The sequence below is a fragment of the Parasteatoda tepidariorum genome, chromosome 5 (assembly GCF_043381705.1).
Source record: "Parasteatoda tepidariorum isolate YZ-2023 chromosome 5, CAS_Ptep_4.0, whole genome shotgun sequence".
NCBI classification, from domain to species: Eukaryota; Metazoa; Arthropoda; class Arachnida; order Araneae; family Theridiidae; genus Parasteatoda; species Parasteatoda tepidariorum.
In genome coordinates this window covers 79489461-79514478 of record NC_092208.1, presented here as the reverse complement: position 1 = coordinate 79514478, position 25018 = coordinate 79489461, and the positions used below count along the sequence as shown (strand labels likewise).

Here is a 25018-nt window from a genome sequence, read left to right as displayed (position 1 = left end):
TGTAAAATTCGAAAGCGATTTTTTCTTCTTACCATTTATAAAGAAATATAAATGCTAAACTAACGTGAAAAAAAAAATTGAATAAATCACAAATCAAGTACAGAAATGAACAAACCATAGTTTAGATTTTATAGACAAGAACCTTCCTTAGTGTCTAAACTTTAGAAATGTAACTTTTCTGATATTATTGGATGATCGATTCTTGGTTAAAGAATTTAAAACTTAAAGTATGTTCACTTTTGTGTTTTAATTAAAGCTTTTTTCGCTTTAGTCTACATAACACAAAGCATAGACTAAACTCTATCCTTGATTTATCCTCGAAGATATATAAAATTAAAAAAGGAAATTATTTTAAATTGTAGACGAATTCCTGCTAAAATTGCTAATAAAATAATTTTAAAAAAATGAACATGCACAGTAACTATAATTTAAAATTATAATTATTTTCAAAATTATTATTTTTATCACAGAGAAAAAAAATTTTTTTTATCACAGAGTTAAGAAAAAAAGTAACATAAATAACTAAGTTATAGAATTTGAGAACATTTTTTAAGGCTTGTAAGGCAAGTATATTTTAATAGTATATTTACTTTTTGATTTTCTTCTCCTTCGGGGAATAAACCAGCGAAAGGAAGGACTAGATCATCACATTCTATGTCTTCATCTGCAATATTACCCTAGAAAATGATATAATTTGATGAGAATGGATTTCCTATTTCAATTATAATGGATTTCATTCTCAATTCATTCTTCTATTTTCTAAAATATTAATTAAGCACACGTTACTAGTTTAATTATAAACCTTTTCGTCACCAAATGTGAACAGTTTATATCATTGTTGATAAAAAATAAAAATTTATTTTAAAAATAAAATCAAGTAATTTTTTAAAAAATTCAATATTAATAAGAGATTAAGAACTATGTTTTAAAAAGCTCAGGGGGTCATTTAAGTATAGATTTCACTATTTCGAGACCAACTTCATATCATGATAATACAATCAGCATTGCGTACCGACAGCCTTTACTTTTGAGACAGACTGTTACTCATCAGTCTAAAGTTCGGTAAGCTTTAATTTGCAACAGGGATTGAATGACTCAATGACAGCTGCTTTAACCGCAGTTTCACCACAGATTTAAGGCTCTGTCGCGACATGAAGTAACACTTTTTTGCTAAATATGTCACTTTCGAAATGTCGGCGAGTTTATAATAGTTATTCATGACTGTTTAGTTTCATAAATTTTTTAGATAACACTATTTATGCTGTTTCGAAAAATGGAGCAAAACGACAATAAAAAATAAAAAAAATGAAAAGTGCTTTTACTTTAATTTTTTTAATATTTAAAAGATTACTCCAAATATATATTATCTGGGAACATCAAAAATTTGCAAAAATGAGAATTATTCATTGATTTTGATGATTTTCATCGGAGTGAAAAATTTCGCCAAATTGGCAATTTTTAAAAATGTTTAATAATTCTTAAAATATTTAAGTTATTTTTACTTTCAAAAGACCAGATAATACTTTAATGAATGTGAGGTGCGAATATTTTAATGAAAAATAATATAATTTTACAGCTTTACCTAAGTGTAAAGTCTTCAAAACTTTACTTTGCTAAAGGGCAATGAAAAACACGGTTTTCTGTGATAATAAAAATAAACTAATGCATTGACTTAGTAAAATTTCATTAATTAACAATAGAATAACATTACAGTACAATAACATTACAGACCTGAACTGTCTTGAAAAGCAACTTTATAATTAAAAGCCTCGAGGAAAAACATCCGTCATAAGAAACAAATTTTTTAATAATAACTCCTTTTAGTATACAGTCTATTGCCATTAATCCTAAATATAGAATTAATCACTTATTCAAAGTCCTTGAGTAAAACTCAAAGAAAGCTTGAAACAATACTTAATTTAACACATTCAAAGAGTGCTAAAAGCTATGTCTGACAAGGAAAAAAAAGGTCAATAAAAGAAAATGAAAGAAGAAAATATCAAAAATTTTCGTTTCATAATTTTTATTTTTATTTTGAAAGTAGATCAAATTCAAGTGCATATTAATTTCCCACATGGTAAATATTATAAATAGATAATTCAATTGATTTAAATGAAATATTTTAAATTTTTTTTTCTCTCAGTTAGAGACGATAAATCTTTCATCACCTCCACCCGTGCGTGTATGTTAGTGTATATAAAAACTCGAAGTCTTATAGATCCTAGGTTTTACCACTAAAACCTTATTTGGGATTAACCAAAGTGTTTCGGTAAGTTCTAGGTTTTATAACAGCTGTTGAACAGCCGACCCAATTTTATGGGTTTACGACTACTATTGTTCAACTCCGTAGCCTTGTAATTCTGAACCTAATCCAGAAGACAAGGGAACTCCTGGATCGAGTATTGGGAGAAATTTTGCCTTCCTTGGAGGACTTTTTGATGGAGCTCACCCGCATTACAGCATGGTGAGGGAGACCACGAGAACCTCTCATGGTTAGCCTGACGGCAAGGGGACTCAAACCCATGATCNTTTTAATATTTAAAAAATTACTCCAAATCTATGTTATCTGGGAACATCAAAAATTTGAAAAAATGAGAATTATTCATTGATTTTGATGATTTTCATCGGAGTGAAAACTTTCGACAAATTGGCAATTTTTAAAAATGTTTAATAATTTTTAAAATATTTAAGTTATTTTTACTTTCAAAAGACCAGATAATACTTGAATGAATGTATGGTGCGAATATTTTAATGAAAAATAATATAATTTTACAGCTTTACCTAAGTGTAAAGCTTTCAAATTGCGTTTTTTTTTAAAACTTTACTTTGCTAAAGGGCAATGAAAAACACGGTTTACTGTGATAATAAAAATAATCTAATGCATTGACTTAGTAAAATTTCATTAATTAACAATATATAAGAATAGCATTACAGTACAATAACATTACAGACCTGAACTGTTTTGAAAAGCAACTTTATAATTAAAAGCCTCGAGGAAAAACATCTGTTATAAGACACAAATTTTTTAATAATAACTCCTTTTAGTATACAGTCTATTGCCGTTAATTCTAAATATAGAATTAATCATTTATTCAAAGTCTTTAAGTAAAACTCAAAGAAAGCTTGAAACAATACTTAATTCAACAAATTCAAAGAGTGCTAAAAACTATGTCTGACAAAGAAAAAAAAAGGTCAATAAAAGAAAATGAAAGAAGAAAATATCATTGAATAAAATAATTTTTTTTCGTTTCATTATTTTTATTTTGGAAGTACAATTTCAATTATGAAGTACAATTTCAATTATGAAGTACAATACAAATTCAAGTACATATTAATTTCCCACATGGGAAATATTATAAATAGATGATTCAATGGATTTAAATGAAATATTTAAAAAAATTTTCTCTCAGTTATAGGAGGGAAATCTTTTATCACCTCCACCCGTGTGTGTATCTTAGTGTATATAAAAACCCGAAGTCTTATAAATCCTAGGTTTTACCACTAAAACCTAATTTGGGATTAACCAAAGTGTTTCGGTAAGTCCTAGGTTTTATCACAAAGGTTTGGCAAAAAGCCGAAATGGAATCATATTAAACAGCTTATTTGTATATTAACGCTGTTTTTCGAAGCTCTGTCACCAAGGAAAGTAAAAAAAAGTCATAATTTGAGTGCTTTACACTTGAAGCAATGCGATGATTTTAAACTATGTATATAATCTTGTTGTGACAAATTACTCGTGCTTTAGAACAGACAAATAACTTAAATATTTTAAAAGTTATTAAACTTTTTTAAAAATTGCCAATTTGGCGACATTTTTCCACTTAGAAATCATCAAAATAAGTGCTTTATTCTCAGTTTTATCAAATTTTTTATGAGCCCAGGTAATGCAGCATTGGAGTGAGTTTTTAAACATCAAAAAATTAGACCACAAACACTTTTCATTTTTACAAAACTGTGGCTTTTTTACACATTGACGTTTTGCGCCATTTTGAAATTAAGCGAAGACAGCATTGGCTGTAGGCTAAACTTCGCATAACAGTCATGAGTAACAGTTGCAAACTCACAACAGTAATAAAAATAGCATATTATTTTCAAAAAAATCATAATTTTATATTACGACGGAGCCTTATCGATTCGTCCACTTTGGCTAAAGCTACCGGTAAATCCTAGGATTTACCAGACTTCGGGTTTTTACTCTTAACACATATATATAATTGTAATAAGTGCAAATTACCTGCAGCCGAACTGCATCCTCTTCCATTGATGAGGGTGCTGACATTTCTATTTCATCCAATAATGATGAATTGCCGTTTGGACTTCTCCTTAGCAGTACATCCAATTTTGCCTGCAGCTGCGAATTGGTTTGCCTTAAATCCTCCAAATCTTGCTGCTGATTTCGGATCTAAAAATTGAATAAAACATCAAATTAGGAGGATGATTCTAAACCAATATTTTTTTTCTTCTTCTAAATGCTTTTTATTTTTTTACAGAAAAGGCAATGTCAATAAGTCACATGGCTGCGTTATTATTTTGTGAGATAACAAATAGATATGATTAAATTATGATGTCTGTTTTGAGATAACTCTTTTGTTTTGATTTCGAATAAATCGAACAATGAACGACATTTCTCATAAAATGCCGTTATCTTATTTAAATATTTTTCAAAGAGGTTTTTACTTTGTATTTCTAAAATTCGTGACTCCACCTGATGTAATAGAAAGTAATAATGCTGTTTGGAAACTGTGAGAATTGAGATTATTTTATCAATGTGAGTAGGGAAATTACTTTGCTTTAAAAATATAGTCTATGAAAATGAAAAGAGAGATACCATAAAGAGTTTTGATAAATGACGTTGCTCATTCATCAACATTTCAAGGTTTTTGGATTAGGATTCACAAGGTTTTTGCGAAGCTCTTTCGCTGAGGAGAATTGAAAAGCCACAGTTTAAGTGCCTTGCACTTAAAGCAAAGCTACATATTTAAACTGTATATGTCATCTTGCTGTAAAGAATTATTTGGGCCTTAGAACGGAAAAATAACTAAAATATTTTAAAAGTTATTAAATTGTTTTAAAAATTGCTAATTTGTTCCACGTAGAGGAAAATTCTAAAAGTCAATGCCTTATTCTAATTTTTTTGCAAATCTTTTGAATTTTTTTTTCAGCCCAGATAATGCAGAATTGGAATAAGTTTCTAAATATTAAAAAAATTAAACCACAAACGCTTTTAATTTATCTTAAGACTGTGGCTTTACTCCATCTTTACGTTTTGCGCCATTTCCAAAATAAACATAGAGGGCGCTGGCTAAAAAGACAGGCTAAACTTGATCTAAAGGTCATAAATAAGTGTTGCAAACTCACATCAGTTATGGAAATAGCATATTATTCGCAAAAAGCATCATTTCATACGACCACAGAGTCTTCAGCTTTAAACTCACTTTTATTTTTATCTGAAGCTCTTGATAAATGTTTTAATCTGGTTAAAACCGTCAAAACCTTGATTAAGCTGTCCAAAAAATCTAAGATGAGAAGCAAAATCACAATACGTGAATTTTTTATAGTATAATTAAATTAATAAATCAAATACGTAAATGTGTAAAACGTTCCCGTTACAGCCAATAGTGGGCCAGGGTGCCATAAGCGTTACGGCTTTACAATTTCATAACCTATGGCATGATGGTGGAAATGTGGTCAGATCACAATGACTAAAACAGTGTTAAAAGTTTTAATAATAAAATAGAAAAAGTTTTTGTGCAATCTGCACTTACAATAATTTAACTTTTAAGTTTAAAATGCTTTATTACTTTGATTTCTCATATAAAAATTAAAGGTATAAATAATTACTAAAATTTTTAAGGCTCATACTTCTATTAAAAGAATGTCTTATTTAAAGTAACATTACATTTTTGGAGCTTCTAGTGGTTCCTTTGTTTACATGTAATGTTCTTATTATAAAATATTATTATTTATCGCATACAGTGGTGGCCAAAAGTGTGGACACTTTTTGAAAGTTTCATGCTTTTTAACTTTGTGTGGTTGTAGAATATATTAATTTTCACTTAAATACAAACGTTTATATATCAAATTGAAGGTAATTTAATGTAGAATTTAATAATAAATACAGTATTACAATATCTGTATTACAGAAAAAGTTATGCAATTAATAGTAAGATCTATCTTAGATTTGCATTTTTTTTTAAAAGTGATACTTACACAATCAATACTAAGTAGGATAACCCTTAATTTTTAAGACAGCTACACAGCATCCTTTCATCGAGTGAACGAGTGTTTGGAGTTCATCTTTCGTAATCACAAGGTGCCAAGAATCGATTATAGCTTCACTTAGTTGTCTTTTATTGGATAGACGTTTTTTTCGTACAAGAATTTTCAAACGTCGCCACAAATTTTCTATTTGATTGAGATCAGGGCTGTTTCCTGGCCATGGTAATATATCTCTGCCTTTATTTTGAAAGTATGCTTTGCATACTTTTGCTGTGTGGCATGGAACTGAATTCTGTTGAAAAATAAATGGTTCGTTGTTGGGGAAGATATTCCTGATGGAAGGTATAAATTTTGGGTTTCAGGACAGTTTCGATGTATTTTTTGGCATTCAGGATGTCAAATCAGGCCAAAAAAAATGCACAAGTGCTACTACCGATAGAAAAATTGAATGGCTATGCCTTCAAGATAGAAAAATGTCATCAGATGCCATTAGATGTGAAATAAATGCAGATGGTATTGCAGTAAGTTCAAGAACAATAAGAAGAAGGTTATTAGGATTTGGACTACAAACTAGAATTCCAAGGAAAAAACCATATTTAAATCAAAAGCAACGCGAAAAACGAGTTAAGTCGGCAAAAGAACACATTAAATGGTCAGAAAATCAATAGAGGCAAGTAATCTGGAGTGATGAGAGTAAAATATCGCTCTTTGGAAGTGTTGGTAGAAAATAAGTGAGACGTAGAGTAGGTGAAGCGCTTCATCCTGATTGCATTGAAGCAACTACTAAAAATCCAACAAATGTCAGTATTTGGGCATGTATGTCTGCAGATGGTGTGAACCGAATTCAAGTGATTGATGGCATCCTGAATGCCAAAAAATACATCGAAACTGCCCTGAAACCAAAATTGATACCTTCAATCAGGGAGCTCTTCTCCAACAACGCACCATTTATTTTTCAGCAGGATCCAGCTCCATGCCACACAGCAAAAGTATGCAAAGCATGGTTTCAAAATAAAGGCATAGATATATTACCATGGCCAGGAAACAGCCCTGATCTCAATCCAATTGAAAATTTGTGGCGACGTTTGAAAATTATTGTACGAAAAAAACGTCCATCTAATAAAAGACAACTTATTGAAGCTATAATTGATTCTTGGCACCATGTGATTACGAAAGATGAACTTTAAACACTCGTTCACTCGATGAAAAGACGCTGTGAAGCTGTCTAAAAAATTAAGGGTTATCCTACTAAGTATTGATTGTGTAAGTATCACTTTAAAAAAAAAATGCAAATCTAAGATAGATCTTACTATTAATTGCATAACTTTTTTTGTAATACAGATATTGTAATACTGTATTTATTATTAAATTTCACATTAAATTATCTTCAATTTGATATATAAACGTTTGTATTTAAGTGGAAATTAATATATTCTACAAGCACACGAAGTTGAAAAACATGAAACTTTCAAAAAGTGTCCACACTTTTGGCCACCACTGTACATATTTAAGTACTTAGTTTTAGTATTCTAGAATACATAAATGTTTAAAGATATTTATGCTGCAAAAAATATTTTTCAAGAAAATATTTCTTCAACACAGGGTAAATTAATTAAAAAATAGCATTTAAATTTTGATCTTATACACTTTGTGAGAACAATATTTTTAACAAAACAAACGAAAACTAAGAGGATTTTTGCAATTTTTGAAGTGACTGTTTTAGGTTTTTGTCAGTTTTTGACTCGACAGTTTTATCTGAGGTATTTAAAATTGCTCTCTGTGCCAACTTCAATGAATATTTACACATTTTAAAACTAAAGTTTTTTTTTTGGAGTATAAATATTCAATTAAGAATTCTTTACGAAATATTCAATATCCATTAGATATATATCAGGCATGAAAATGTGAATTGAAAATTCAGTTTACTAGTAAAATTAAATGAGAACAAAACTTCAACTTTTGAGTATAAAATATTTTATACTCACTTTTTGTTCTTGTTCTCTATTTTGTTTTTGCAGCAAGATTATCCTATCACCAGATTCTTCTAAGGAAAGATTCAAGTTTTCTCTTTCATCTGTGAGAGCATGGATTCTTTGGCCCAGATCCGCTTTTCTACCCTCCAGCAGGTTGATCTAATGTAAGGTAGTAACAAATATTTTAAGTCAAAGCAAAATTTATCAATTTTTCTAATACTTCGATTTTTAATTAATGTTAAAAAAATAATAATAATTACTTCTTCTCGCAAACCCTCCAGTTGTGACACATGGTCGTGTAAGTTTGATTTGCGAACATTGAACTGTTCTCTCAGCGTTTGAAGTTGAGCTTGCAATTGCTCTTCCGTCCGAGCAGCCTTTAATTATGAAATAAAATAATTTCGAGAATTAGCGAGTCATATTATATTAATAATCATCTAATAATATACTTTAGTACATAGAGTATAATAAAATTGCTCACATACAAATGGCTCATTGAAAACTTTACAATTGGAACATCTGCCTTGGGGTCATTTCTTATAAAGCAAACGTTTATCTAACTGGGACACAGAAACATGTGACAAAAGTCATGGGATAGCAGTATGCAAATATGCAGGTGGCTGTAGTATCTAGTACAAAATGTATATACGGGTACTGCTGAAGCAGGACTTTTATTTGTGTTCAAGTTTATTCATCTGAGAATGTTTCTGACGTTATTATGACCGTAAGACGAGAATTAACAAACTTTGAACGTGGAATGGTTTTGGAGCTAGTCGCATGGAACATCCCATTTCAATAATTGTAAGGGAATTCAACATTCCCGTATCTACAGTGTCAAGAGTGTGCCAAGAATACCTAATTTTAGGCATAATCTACCACCTTGGACACCGTAGTGGCTGACCGCCTGCACTTAATGACCGAGACCATCAACGTGTGCGTAGAATTGTCAGTATTAACAGACAAGAAACATTGTGTGAAATCACAACAAGCATCAATGTAGAACAATAAATGGACTTGTCCGTTAGGACAGAGTAGCGAAATTTGATTGTAATGGGATATGGCAGTAGAAGGCAGACTCAAGTGCCTTTACTAACAGTAAGACTTCACGTCCAACTCCTCTATTGGGCTCGTGACCATATTGGCTGGACCTTAGACCATTGGAAAACTGTAGATTGGTCAGGTGAGTCACGATTTAAGTTAGTCAGATCTGATGGGAGAATAAGAGTGTGGCGCTGACCCCCAAAACTATGCACCTAAACTGTCAACAAGCAATTTAGTGGTGGCTCCAAAACGGTGTAGACTGCCTTTTTATGGCATGGACTGGGCCCTAAGATCCTTGGAGACCACTTGCCAGGCAGGTGGCCGAGTGGTTAGAGTGCCTGACTGTGAAACCAATAGTGGCGGGTTCGAATCCCACTCAGGGCATGGATGTTTCTTTCTGTGTTGTTCTCTGTAGAGTGAACGTGGGTCACTCTATGAACGGGTATCTGTGACATATGTAATGTTGCTCGCTTCCGTGATTAAGGTTCACAGGTGCCCACCGAGTAATGTTAAAGAGCAGCACTGCCGACATCTTCCAAGGCAAATGAACGAGAGTTCAGTGCTTGCCGTTTAAAAAAAATATATTAGGCTCCAACTGTAATTTTTAATGTGGCATATGGTGACTGGGGGACAGAAATTTTTTGACCTTATTAAAATATATTTACTTTTAGATAAAGAACAATATCAAATCTTTTTTTGCCTGAAAGGTTTTTATTTTTATTCTAAAGCTAGGTAGAGTATTTTCCTCGAAATTTACGACATTTTCTCGCAGTACTTTACGACAAGTATCTGACTTGAGAAAACTTCTGAAATGAGAAGCAATAACAAATTAATCCATTTTTAATAACTCTTAAATCAGCGTAAACTTTTCCTTGAATTCTTCGAAAAATCTTTCATCTGTAATTAAAAGCACACGCGTTCAAGCGTCACATTTTGCAATAAACTGTAGTGTTGGATTAATCAGTTGATCCAACCATAAATCAGCCATTTTTTATCTACTGCTCAAAAGCGAAAAGTAATGTTTAAAAATAGAGTTGTTTTTATCGTGATTTTGAATAATTCGAGAAGATAATAGATTTCTTTTCCCCTTAAAAGTCGACGCACCAAAATGGTTTTTGAGAGAAACGCAAAAGTTTTATTTGAGTGAAGTGTTTATTCAGTTATTGTTTTGTTTGACATCTGTCGTCTCTTAATATTTCGAGCTTTCATGTTTTCTGATAGAAAATATGTTAAAATGAGCTTTTGAATTTAGAAAAACTAAAAATCCACCGCTACGGAACAGTTTACAATAAAAAGTTGCGATAGCCTTGCTTAATTAAAAATTAAAACAACTATATATTGCTGTAGAACAGTTTGTAATAAAATGAATGTTTTTACTTTTTCAAAAATAATAACTTCATCAATTTATTGTAAGCTACCCAGCATTTCAAAGCTCATTTTAAAATTGTTCTAAAGGCAGATATGAACAAAGAAATTTTCTATATTTTGACATTATAGAAAGATGGGTCTGAGAAAAATCTTAAATTAAAAACCAAAAAGCCAAAAACTAAACCAAGAGCCAGAGAAAAACACATGAAGCCAGGAATATCCCCTGAAGCCCTTTAAATTAACCCTTAAACTGTTTAAAATACTAAAGAATTACTTAAGAATAAAAAAAAATGTTGAAAATATATTTTAAAAAAATGTTACAGAAAATTCTTTTGACGGTTGTAGTTTGTACTGCAAGTTACTGATTTATTTGTGTCTTTCTCAGAGTACCAAATTGTAATAATTTAATTTTGCAAGTTCTGTTTATGGCAATGGCTCAGTGCTAACAGTAAAATTTAATTTCCAGGGTTCTGTCCAGACATTTTGTGAAAGGTCCGTTTTTGTAAGATTGTGAAAAAATTACTCATAATTTGTGAATATAAAATAAACATTAAGTCACATTCTTTCAATCAGGATTCTGCTTTTGTGAATTTGTGCAAATAGGGTCCTGCTATTGCGAAAAACTTTTTCAATGAGTTTTTAAATTGTAAAGAGATACAAGATTATGCTCAACACTAAAATTATAATAATAAGAAAATTAAATTTTAAAAAATAAACAGCAATTGCGCCTACTAAATTAGAGATGCAACATACAAATATTTAGTATTTTGCCTATACTGCTGAACGCAGAATATTCATTTCGGATTAATAAAGGAAGAAGCGTCTGCTGAAGACAAAACTTAATTCGTTTACATCTATCTTTCTTCCCCCCACTCCCCTAGGAAGGGTTTATTCGATTAACAAAACAATGAAGATAAACAAATTTGTTAAGGGTTCGATTAACAGATAAATTATTTTGTGAACGGTCCGTTTTAAAGTTAAAATATTTTGTGAAGGGTCAGTTCTTATGAAAAGATATTTTGTGGAAGGTCTGTTAACGGACCCAAATTTCTTCTAAACAGACCCCTGATTTTGAATGAATTTTTACAAATAAATGGGAGGGACTCCTTATTTAAAAAAAGAATATTAACGGATATGAATTAAAGATTCCAATCCCGTTCATCTGATATAATATTAGGAACAGTAACAAATTTTGTTTTCCAATTATATAATGGTGAACGTTAACTTTACAGGTAAATGAAATTTTGTAAGTTTTCAATTTTCTTTTTATTTGTCATAAATTTTTTTTTTTTGCTTTTTATTTCTTCAACTGTGTTTAGAGTAATTTAGATAAAATATATTTATTTAATTTATATTACTTAGTGTAAGAAAAATTTAGTAATTCATGTGTAATCCGTATTAGTATTTTTAACTAGGATCTCAAAACATCCTGAATTTTTACGAATATATGTTACTGCCGGCTCATATAATACGAGTTTATGTGGTCCTCTACCCGAAAATGATTGTGTCTCTCTCTAGGTTAGCATCTCTGGGCTAATAAAAGATGTAACCGTAGCGAATATTACGAACTTTAAATTAAAGGTAAAGAGCAGGAACGCTTGGAACAAGATAGTTCAGCAAGCCAAGGCCCACAGTTAGTTATAGGGTCACTAAAAAAAGTTTAGTCAATAAATTTTTTGTACATATTTTTTCCCCTAAATTAATTATAAATTAGAAAGTGTGCTTAGACGATTTTGAATTTTCATGAATAATCCGAGAACAAATTTCGCATTTCAAAAAATTTAAGGAAAAATGAAAATTTAAAAATATAGAGCTTTACTGGCAAAATAACAAACTTAAAATTTATTTAGGACATGCTTTTGAAACTTTACCTTTTAGTGAAATAATTTAAAATGTCATTTTCTAATGATTGATGTTTTATGTTGTAACTTATAACCATAAATTATTAAAATGCTAAATATAATACTTTTCACTTATTTTGACCTAAATTAATACAAAATAATGAAAAAAAGTACGAATTTTAATGTTTAATGAAAATTTTGCGTTAAATGCTTAAAGGCTTTTATTAAGACATTAAATATTTTTTTTTATCCAGAATTATGATAGAGGAAACAAAATCACAAATTATAGTTTTTTTTCCTTCAGATTCTCTTGAATTTTGTACTTCAGAAATATAAGTAAAATTTTACAGTTTTGTTTCATATTAAACCTGTTTCCCACACGCAGTTATATTTCTCAGGTTTTAAGTTAAGTGATATTTTAGGATAAAAGTGTCTTATCAAGGAAATAAATTACTCAAATTTAAAGATTTAACTTTAAATAAAGCAATATTTTAACTACATAAAACCATATAACTATTTAGAAATACAAAGATATCCATTTTAAATTTGTAAATGACTATTATAACGGTAAAGAAATTATATTTCTCAGTGGTCTCCGACTCCGGGGCCATCCCCCAAGGAACAATAAATTATTTCCATCTTATTTACTGTAGCGCATTTCTCTCGGGTTTGTACGACTTTCCATGGACTAGACGTTTAAGATTTATTTTGATGGCATTTATAATTACAAATAAATTTAAATCATCAAATCAAAACAATCTGAAATATAAATAATTTGAAATATAAATAATCTAAAACATAAACAATCTACAATATAAAAAATCTAAAATATAAAAAAATAAAGTAAAATATAAGAAGCATAAAATATAAAAAATACAAAATATGAGAAATATGAAATAAAAAAAATCTAAAATATAAACAAATAGAAATATAAACACTTTAAAATATAAACAATTAACGTCTCTCCCTTCCCTCAGCGACCTTCAACGAGTCTAACACAAAACATTTTTGGAGATTTTCCTCTTGACTGTAGTTGATCCCAAAAAGAGAATGTTCTAATAGGAATTTAATTTATCTTTTAATTTAAATTTGTTAAATCAAAACAGGTTACTTGAACTATAATAACATTTAAATTTTGTTTCTTAAACTAAAAAAGAAAAAAAAATCAGAAGTTTCTTTTATTTATTTTTATTTAAGAAAATGCCAAACAGGAGAATGGGTAGTAAAAGGTCATTAGATGGAGAAATCGCCAGCGGGGTGCGGTAAAACCAGGGCTAAAGAGAATAGAAGGGCTAGTTCACTCCGCTCTTAGAACTGAAATCTACATATTCTTTTATAACAATAAGTTGAGTTAAATTTAGAATCCCCGATTTTGAAATATGCCGTCAATAGCAATTTTTTCATACCTTATCATTAAGAAACATCAACCTTAAACGATAATTTCTGAAACAAAATAATAATTTAGGTTCATAATGATATTAGAAATTTTACAATGGTTTATAGATATTTAAATTTACGATGGTATAATTTGTAGATATTTAAATTTAAGAGAGTATAATTTTTTAAAAAAAAATCATAAATATTAAGAATAACTACATTAAAAAATATGTTATGAAATTAGGAGAATTCCAACGATATACTATATATTTTATTTATACTTTTTATTCACATTTTAATTTTCTTTGACTTTATCCATTTTTTCACCTGCGTTTCTTTTTGAAGTAACGAGGCGGTTTCTATTTAGATAATGAATTTTTACAAAAATTCTTAACGACAGAATAAACGTATTGCTGTTTTATATTAACTGCGTCATTTCGAAATCCATTCTTTGCATAGTTTTTAATTTACTTTAGGGAACACGCGGAAATTATATTTTTTCCTTTTTTTCTATCATTTTTTCAAGTTGCAATCGCGCAAACTGGCATTTCGATATTAGTTTGAAATTCTTGTAAATTCACTGCAAAAACTGAGGAAAGTCATTATAGAAAATAACAAATGTCTTAGAATATGTCGCAAAAAGAAATGCTCCAATATTAGTTAGAGCTAGTAAGGCCGAAAGCTCCGTTCTTGAAGTAAAAGTGCGCGCTTTGCGCCAAAGTGACGTCACTAGAGAAAATGGGAGGATTGGCGCGGCGAGAGCTACTTCAAAGGAGTGAACCAGCCCTTCTATTCTCTTTAGCCCTGGGTAAAACTATCAAACGTTGACCGGTGCGCAATGATAAAAAGATTGGGGAGCACTGCTATATTTGAACTGAACCCTTATATATATATCTTTAATTGACTTACTTGCTTAACCTGGGCGGTTAACCTGTGATTCTGTTCTGTAAGCTCTTGCAGTAACTGAGATTTTTCTTTCTCTGTAGTCCTCTGTAAAGTGTTCTGCTCTTCTAATTCTTTTCTAAGCTCTTCTATATCACTTTGCAGTTCGAGTATTCTGCTGTCGTAATCTCCCACAAGAGAGTCGAGCTTTCTTCTCAGTCCATGCTTCTCTTGCTCAAGAATCTAAACATATAAAAAAGTAACATTAACTTCTTAAACAAAACATTTTTTCATTTTTCTTGATAGTTACATCATTTAAAAGAATGCTATATGTCAAATTTGAGCGAAATCGATCAATATTTCCTGAGAAATACAATTTTAAAAAAGTCGTCTATTTAAAATTTGATTTCTCAGGAATTATTCTATCGAATTATTTATAATTTTATCATATAAAATTTTATTAAAGGGAAGATTAAAGTCTCTACTTAACTTTCAATCAAGAATACTCATTATTGTCGTCTCTTAAAACTAACGCATTTAGAGTTTTTTATTTCTTGTATGCCTGATTTAATATTGATTAATTTAATTGTTTCATTTAAATAGTTAATTATTAAAAGAACATTATGAATATAAAAGCTTTGAAGAGATACATTGTGCAACTCGAATATTTTCTTTTACGATTTGAGGTAATATGTAATATCACCGAAATCATGTTATTTACCATATAGATAAAAATTTAATTAGTATTGCAACAACGATATTGCAAATCAATTCATATGCTGAAATAAAAGAGAAAACAAAGGAAAAAATGAAAGAGAAGGAGCCTAGTAGTTGGAGCAGGAACCCATGTTTACATAAATAAACTTTCTAAGAGATTGCTAAGTTACAAGCAAAACGTTATTGGCATTTGTTTTTGGGATAAGTAATCAACAAATCGAGAATTTACTCGCAGATAGGTTTTGTGTTAGACTATATTTAATGTATTTACTTGATTAAACGCACTTTCCTGATTAAAAAACGGTCACACAAAAAGTATCTCGTTTTTCGAAGGCAGGAGAATCTTTGAGGTCTGTTCCAAATGTCAAACTGAGCAGGCTTCTCCCGAACGCATCCTGGACTGTTTGGGACTTTCCAGAGAGACCATATACTCATCCCCCCTTCTGATCCTCGATTTTCTTAGGCTCAACAATCTGATCATGGAGTCTAGTCATGGACCTTGTCTGACTTCGTCAGGCATTTGGAGGATAAGCCACAACAACACCAACTTGATTAAAAAAACTCCCTTCGCTTCAAAAATATGCAGTTTGGAAATAACAGTCGACATGTTTCAAGCACTAAAACTCGGCGACCATTTTCAAGACTTGCCATTTCCAAGTAATATCTTACCGTTTTAGTTTCTTGGGATTATTCATATATTTGGCAACTTTATCTCTCGTATAAGTGTAGTATTTTACAATAATAAATTGTTTGCTGAGTTTTCGATAAAACTATAGTTATTTTCATGGGGTATGGGGTTGTTCAAGAATATAAAGATGACATATTCTTTTTTTTTTTATTTAAGTGCTTCTATAGCATCCTGTGTATTTAAGAAAATTCCATAAAAAATTTACTGAAATTCATAAAAATGACAGACACCTCGAATACCTAATCAATATGTTGTGTGGACATTAACAATCCTTGAATACATTCATATAAAATCAGTTTTTTTTTCCTTAAAAAAAACCCAACAGAGATAACGATGAATGCAACATTAGTTTAAATCTTCTTATTTTACATAGAAAATTTCTCCGCCTTCAAAATTTAATAAGTCCACTTTTTGTCATCACATTCTTAAATTTCAAACTGATTTCGAATTTAAACTTAGAAAGTCCGAACATAAATCAACGAAACTCGGTTTTTTCACCAACAAGAACAATTTAAACTCAATTGGAGAGCTCAGAGTCGTTGCTACGATACTGTGCTCTTTTTTGCTGTTGCTAATATTACATATGCATTACTACTTATATTAAAAGTGTAAACGTTTATTATCTTTACGCAAGAAATCTTTTCCAAAATGACATGTAAATTAATTATGTCAAGCTAAATAAATAGTAGTTCAATTGGATCTCTTTGAAACTGAAGTATTATCGGTGACTTATTATAAAACTGATGGTGCAGCATCCAGTTAATTTCACCCTCTCACTTTTTGCATGTCTCGAAACTGAGTGTTCTTAAAGTAACTTTATCATCAATTTTTAAAAATGTATGTTTCAAAGAAAGTAGAAGATAATATTTATTATTTTTTTGCTTTCAAAGTTATCTCTCCATTAAATGAGGCATAACAGAAGCCCTTTGCAGTGCATCCGATCAACATTAGTCAGGCTTCAAGGGATGAGATTTTCCTCGACGGCAACGTTTATTTCTTATTTTTTTATTTTCCTTGCCGGAAATGATAATCTTATTAGGCTAGTTGTGTCAGTTATTTTTATCCTGTGAACAATATCCATATCAACAGAATTAACACATTTATAACACAAATATTTTTTTAAATGGATTTCAGTAATACAATAAAAACTAATCATTTCCATTTTGAACTTTACAGTTTAAATTTATAAATGTTACCGTGAATGACCGATATCAAGAGAATGTCGACTTTCACCGGTGAATGTCAGCCGCATGGTCGCTTTGGTGAATGCCCGGAATATTTGTTATATCCGATTTGATATTAATTTATTCGTTGATATTATTATATTTATTATATATTTTAATATCTGCTGAGGATAGATTAGTAGAACCATCAGTGTTCGGAGTACCGGTTAAATACATACTGGGCAGTTTCACTTGACCTTAAGAGAACATTGATGTAGGGCATACCGGGCAGTGGCACTTCACTAGACCTAGTATATTTTTCAGACTTTTACCGAAGCGAGTGTGTGATTTTCAACATTTTANTTCAAAAGTATCTGTAATATATATACATACAGGGTGATTCTAAAAAGATGGGCAAAATTTTAGGAAGTGATAGTACACACCCAAGCGAACAATTTTTATCAAAGAATGCATGGTCGAATGCATGAACGGCCTCTGTTGTCCAAATGAAAACAACGTTAAAACGCGATATATCATCGTGCATATCAACGTGATATTCACCAATATTTACGAACCTTTATTTGCTGAAAATTCGGGACAAATTTCAATAAAATCCTATTATTTCCTTTGATTATAATTTTATTGTAAAATAATTCATGTTTCACCAAGCGAACAAGAGGTCACGCCCACAATCACTTTATAACTATAAGAACGTATGGGGTTGTGTATCAATCCTCATTCAACATAGCAATCAAGTGAGCCATAACATTAAAATTTCTTTTAAACTTTTGATATTAATGAATTAATGTCAATATTAAAATTTTTGTCTTATAGTTGTTTTCAAAGTGTTTTTTTTTTTGGGGGGGGGGGAGCAAAAAATGAAATTATATTTCGGTGATTAAATCGGAATGAATGGTTTAGATCGGAAGTTAAAATGAGCGTTGAATTAACTATGGATGCATGAAATTGCAAAATGGACTATCCGTCATTATATATATATATTTTTTTTTACCGGCGTTGAACAGCGTTGTAATTTTAAACAAATTCAGAAGACAAGTAATTTCCGGAATCGAGCATTGATTCTAACTAGCCTACATAAAGGACTTTTTGATGGAACAAACCCAACATTTGCGTTACATAGAGAGAGAAACTACTTAAAAAAATCTCATGGTTAGCCCGACGGTGGGGAGATTCTAACCCATGGTCCGTCTTCCACTGAGGATACTTTACGTCAGCATTGCGGTAGGTCATCGGTCATTATAATCAAAGGGGCACTATTATCAGGTAAACATGTACTAAAGAACATAACTAAACTATGTAGCTATGCAAGAAATTTAACGCTTAGCATTTGTCTATGGAGACACCAAAGAAAGATTTAAGAAGAAAAAAAAAAACATAAATTTTAGACAAAATTTTTTTTAAATATCTACATTGCATTTTTTCTAGCACTTAAATACATTATCGTTAGCAAAATAAATAACAGCATTAAAAAAATTGTTTTTCGAAGAAATTGTCCCCTTTAAGTTGACTTCAGTTCAAAGAGCTAAAGTGAAGGAAATAAAATAGATAAAATGAAAACTTATCAAGATGTGAATAAGCTGCAAAAACTTCTATCACTGTTTTGTGGTAGAGTTGCTTTTAACTATTACAGATGTGATTCACTATTTAGTAACAGTAACGGAAGGATGGGTTCACGATTTCCCGTGGGTACTTTTATAGAGGGTACTCCCAACAGAAAAGTCAGATCATGCTACAAAAAATGACAGTTTTATCTTTTCCTATTAAAATGACAGCAACATGCACTTCATATGAGTATCAAAATAGAGTGCTGTTTATAAAAAGACTACGATTGCCAACTCCCAATGCAATTTTAAAAAAAAGAAACCTTTATTTATTGGAAGTATTTCGTACATTTCGAACTTTAACGGAAAAAGTTTGATCCTCACTCAATAATTTAAACTGAGTTAACAATATTGAAAAAAATAAATAATAATTTCATTAATCATATAAGTGTTAAAACATATTCGCACTACACTTTACCCTTCTTAACAGTAAATAATATTTTAGTTTGATAGAAAGCAGGTAAAATATTTAAAAAATCATGAATATTCATAAAATGCCACGTCATTAAAGGGAAGGGGAAAAAATCAATTTTGTGATACACGTATTTAAAGTACATACTTCAAAGAAAAAGGTTTGATCTTCACTCAATTTATTCAAACTGAGTTAACTATCTTGAAGAAAAAAAAGCTGACTTAATTATATAACTGTTAAAACATATTTAAACAACACTTTTTCCATCAAAACGGTGAATAATATTTTTGTTTAAGATGGAGGAAAAAATATTTTGAAGAAAAAAAAAATTAATATTCATATAAAGCCACGTCATTAAAGGGAGAAGAAAAATAAGTTTTGTGAGACTCATATTTAAAACCTAAAATCAACGTTAGGAAGTAAATATACCAACACCATTACTGTAATATAACAGCTAGAGTGGGCTAAGGCAATGTTTACATTCAGCATTTTAAATATTAAAATTGTCGAAACACATTTGCCTATTACTTTTCTCAGAGTGACGAATATCAATTTGTATGAAGCAGCGGAAATATAAGTTCATATCATTAATATTCATATAAAAGTCGAGGCATGAGAAGACAAAAACTGTTATACAAAAAAAATTTGTATACCTCTAAAATATAAAAATCACGTTTGAATATTTTATTTCGTGACTAAATTAATACCATCTTCTAAATATGACAGCCGAAATAAAAAAAGGAAAAGTAAAAAGCGGGCGTATTTTTTCGTGGCTGAGTACCCCCGCCAACAAACATCTGTCCCCACATTTCCGGAACTCATGTAAGTCAGGTTTTTCTTTTGTTCCATGTTATGCCGCCACTTACAAAATTACTTTTCCCTTGTACATTTTCAGTCACGGAAAGATGGAGTCTGACAAAAGAAAATCTATTTTTTCACTGATCCTTGGTTGAGTTGAGAGGTGTTCCTCCTGAGGAGAATGAAAGAAGATGCAGATGATGTTCACTGACACACCTTTTGCTTCGTTTGCTACCCTCACTCCTTCACTGTTATACACCTAAGTGATAATATCGCAGACAGGATATCATAAAATATTTCTACGACGACTAAAAAAATACCGTAGCGAGGTGTATAAAAATTTTTTTTTTGAAGGTGATGCATAGATTATTTAAACCTATATCCTAATGTTATATGAAATTTACTACATTAATATTTTCTGTAAATAAAATTGATGTGCCTACCCGTCAAATTTCATGCAACTTACAAACCACTGCAGAATAAATATTTAAATCCCAAAATGTGACACTTTAACTCATATTCTTCTATACAGATACAAAGATTGAAATTTGAAACTAGAAAAGGTTTCCAAAAATCCTCTAATTAAAGAATCGTTTAGCTCACAAAATGTTGTTCTTTTCATTAATTTTAAATATTTTTTTAATTACATTAAACAAGTCAATGCACTAGAGAAATTTTGCATAGAGTATGTCTAACCTTATTTTCTAGCTCTTAGCTACACTACGATTTATAGAGAAATTTTCGCGCCTGCGTTGTGAAACTCAAACAGTTAGGGGAAAACGTAACGCTTTTCAAAATCTGTCTACTTTAAAAAGAAAACATTATTACATATTAACTATTATGTAATATTATTTTCATATTAACTATCGCGTAATAATAGAGTGAAAATTAAAAGCAAATTTTAACTTTTGAACGTTTTAGTACAATAATTGATTATTAAACACTTTAGCCCATTTAAATCTCGAGATGTGTATTGATACATCATGTTTTATAAAATAAAAAAAGTAAAAAAAACCGGAGGTTCGAAATGGAGAAATAGAAAATTATTCTAAAAGATTTTGTATTTCCGAATCGCTAGCTCATGAAATGTTGTTCTCTTCGTAATATTGAATGCTTCTATTTTTCAAAAAAACAAGATACACTTTTTTGTAATAAAAGACCTATTTATGTATTAATAACTATATAATGATAGTGCAAAAACTGTAAGCTAACATTTAAATGTTTAGTGTATAAATAATTAAATATACTCCTTATGCAATAATATAATTGTTGAAATATAATTGCTGTGCAAGAACTGAAATGCAATTTTATCAGATTTTTAATAAACAATTTTAATACAAATTTCGGTTCTGGGATATTTTGGTAAAATTCGACATGAAAGTTATTGTCGGAAAAGTAAGTTTCTAAGAAAAAAAGTATTTTTAATACAATTAAATTTACATTTAAGTAAATGTGCGTCATTCGATTTGCGTTTCAGTTTCTTTCAACAAATAGATTTTCGATAGTTTTAAATCATTTGTATTTTATTGACTCAGATGCGAGATAAGATTTAATTCCGAATTCAACATCATTTTGAAACCAGCAATGGATATTGCATTCATTGCTTCTTCTACTGGGTGAGGATTTAATAGCATAAAAATATGCATATTTTTATGCTAATATTTTTATCTGCATAAGACAATGAGAAAAAAGTGCAGATTCATAGAAAAAAAAATGCTGTTTCAGCACAAAGAATTTAAAATGCAACTGAGATTTGCATTGATATACTATTATCCTATAGTCACATTTAGAATGTTCTTGAATTCTTCGAAAATGTTGAAACACTACTCTATTTTTTATTAAATTTCAGATCTATAATATTATATTTCCAATACCCTAACTGGATAATACTCTTAATATACCTAACTGAACATTACATCAGCAATTTTATTTTGTTACATTTTATATTTCATTTCATCATTTTTATTTTTAACTTTTTATAATTAAGTAATAAAATATCATTTGAATAAATAAAATTTTTATTTGCGTTACAAAATAAGAATTTAATAAAAGTAGTTTCAAAATAAGAATAAAATGTTTTATAGAAAAAAATTTTAACTTTAAAATTTTTTTTTAATAATTTTAAACTTAATTAAGAATGTTAACAATTATAAAATAGTTTGCATAATAATTAAGCATAACTCTCCAAAAAATATATGGGGGCCCATATCCCTACTGCCAGTTTAAATCTTTCTTGAATAATGTCAAATCAAAACATACATATATGAATCTCTAACTATATTTCCACCATAAATTGTATGAATCAGAATAAATACAAAAATAGATACGTTAACTTGCCTTTTTAAGTTAAAACACTTTGTCCTTCAGTTGTCTTAAGCAAATGGAAACATTACAATAAAATAACATGTCTTTTAAAGTTATTTATTAAATGTATTTATATTTTCTTTCAATGTTATATGAGGCGGGGTTTTATTCCTTTTATTCCTCAAGTCTCAGGCGAAAATTTTAAGTAGGACGAAAAGGATCGATTCTCGGGGTGTGGACTTTTTGATATAATCTTCGGAGGAAAAGATAAGGGTGTGGTCAATTTTATCATTCTGGAAGACTAAGATATCAATAGAAAATTTTATTCTTCACGAAAGGAATAAAAAAATATTAAAACTGAGGGAGAATCAGAGATGCAGCAAGATGCTTGATATTTGTATCATCTACAATTCAAACTTACAATAAAAGAATGGGCTGTAACTTTTTTCTCCACTTTTAGAAAACGTTATAATTTATTTTCCCTTTCCTTTTTTCTTCCGTGATTAAGCTTAAAATTCAAGGAAAATGAAACTGACTGTTTAATGACATAAATCCGCCACAAAAAAGAAGAAAAAAAAATTCTATAGGAAGCCACTTTCGACCCCATCGGGACATATATGTCCCGAAGATATTTCCAAAAACCCTTATAAGCTAAATAAGCCTGAATTTCTGTACGAACGTATGAGCAATTGGTTTTCTGTGGTATCATTAACATTTTATTCTAATTAACAGAATACTGTTATTTTTATCTTATTTGATCTATTAAATTCGCAATTTGTAAAACTGGCTATCAAATCAAAAAAACTGGTTTTGAAAGGGTTAACAGATTTCATTCGAGAAAATACGACGTTTTAATTATTAACTATTAAAAAAACGAATGCTGGAATAATAAAATAAATAAGTAAATGGGTATTTTAGATCTAAGTGTACTAAAAAGTGGACTCTCTCTATATTTGAAAAGAATTCTTACACTTCAAAATATTAAAAAGAAATTGAATATCAAAAGAATTGCACGAAAATAAATACATTTCGATAAAAATCACATTACGTTGACTACAAATTAATATCTATACATCCTATTGCGCGATAGTTTCATTTTTTTTTTTTAATTTCTAAAGCACTCAGAGAAAAATTTAAGTAATTGAAATTTAAAAAAAAAAGGTTTAAACCTTATGCATTAAAAATAAACCCAGAAACAAATGTTCAATTAGTCTGATTAACAGTATAATTTAAACATTTGTTTCTGTTGATTTTTAGGAGAACGTAAAAGAATTTAGTTGTTTCCATATATGGCAGTACTTTTACTTTCGTTACTTGTACCGCCGGTACAAGTAAAAAGTACGTACTTTTACTTGTACTTCGTTACTTNTATTTTAGATCTAAGTGTACTAAAAAGTGGACTCTCTCTATATTTGAAAAGAATTCTTACACTTCAAAATATTAAAAAGAAATTGAACATCAAAAGAATTGCACGAAAATAAATACATTTTGATAAAAATCACTTTACGTTGATTACAAATTAATATCTATACATCCTATTGCGCGATAGTTTCAGGTTTTTTTTTTAATTTCTAAAGCACTCAGAGAAAAATTTAAGTAATTGAAATTAAAAAAAAAAAAAGGTTTAAACCTTATGCATTAAAAATAAACCCAGAAGCAAATGTTCAATTATTCTGATTAACTGCATAATTTAAACATTTGTTTCTGCTGATTTTTAGGAGAACGTAAGAGAATTTAGTTGTTTCCCATGCCGTGAATAAACCGTTTAATTCATTAGTAAACGAAAGGCAAGTGGTTTAAATATCACTTCAACGGTAATCCAGGAATGAAAGGGTAAATATAATTTTGTTTTTAAGAGATCGAACCTGTCGTTTTTCTGGAGTTCCAAAACACATAAGCAAAAGTTGACGCGCTATTAAACCATTCGACCATATCTAGGTTGCGGGAATCATCTGGCAAAGGTATCGTTATGGTTCATGATCATAATTCAGAGATATATTTTGAGTTGGCAGCTACTAGGAAAATTGCGGTTGTTTTTGGACTTTTGTGACAAGTTTGGGAACAACATTTTCCGCATAGCTTATAGCTAAATATGTATTTTTTTTAAATGATTCATATTGCCATGAAATTATTTTTGGACTTTAAAAGAACTTCTTTAAAAATTAGAATACAAAAAAAATTCTTTCAAAAATTTGAATATTGCGTAATTTTTTTTCTTATCTGAAACATTAAAGGAGAGTACTATTATGTGAAATATCATATAATAGGAGGAGTTAAAAAATCTATTCTTATAAGCTGATTTTAAATAAATTGAGTTCTTGTGGTATTTAGAGCGGTTCTCCGAAGCGATGTAATAATATCTGAAAATATTTTACATTGAAGATGGAAAATATTTTAAGGTAAAGATGTAAAATATTTTAAAGTAAAGATGCAAAATATTTCAAAGGGAAAATACAAAATATTTTAATGTGAAGGTATGAAATATTTTAAACTCAAGGTCTGAAATATTTTAAATTGGTGGCATAAAATATTTTAAATAGAAGATTGTGAATTAAGGAGGTAAAATATTTCAAATAGTAGAGGTAAAATAATTCAAATTGAAGATGTAACTTA

At 29.6% G+C, this 25018-nt stretch overlaps 1 protein-coding gene across 1 annotated transcript in view; it reads right to left on the bottom strand.

The window, feature by feature from the left end:
• The window catches only part of LOC107454209 (bicaudal D-related protein homolog), an 85798-nt gene that overhangs the window by 14602 nt on the left and 46178 nt on the right, over window positions 1-25018 (bottom strand). The window contains exons 2-6 of the mRNA XM_043042467.1: window positions 14729-14944; window positions 8453-8569; window positions 8205-8351; window positions 4235-4402; window positions 591-677 (exon numbers count right to left, since the gene is read on the bottom strand). Of these exons, the coding sequence (XP_042898401.1) occupies window positions 591-677; window positions 4235-4402; window positions 8205-8351; window positions 8453-8569; window positions 14729-14944 (735 nt within the window). The remainder of the gene's footprint in view (window positions 1-590; window positions 678-4234; window positions 4403-8204; window positions 8352-8452; window positions 8570-14728; window positions 14945-25018) is intronic.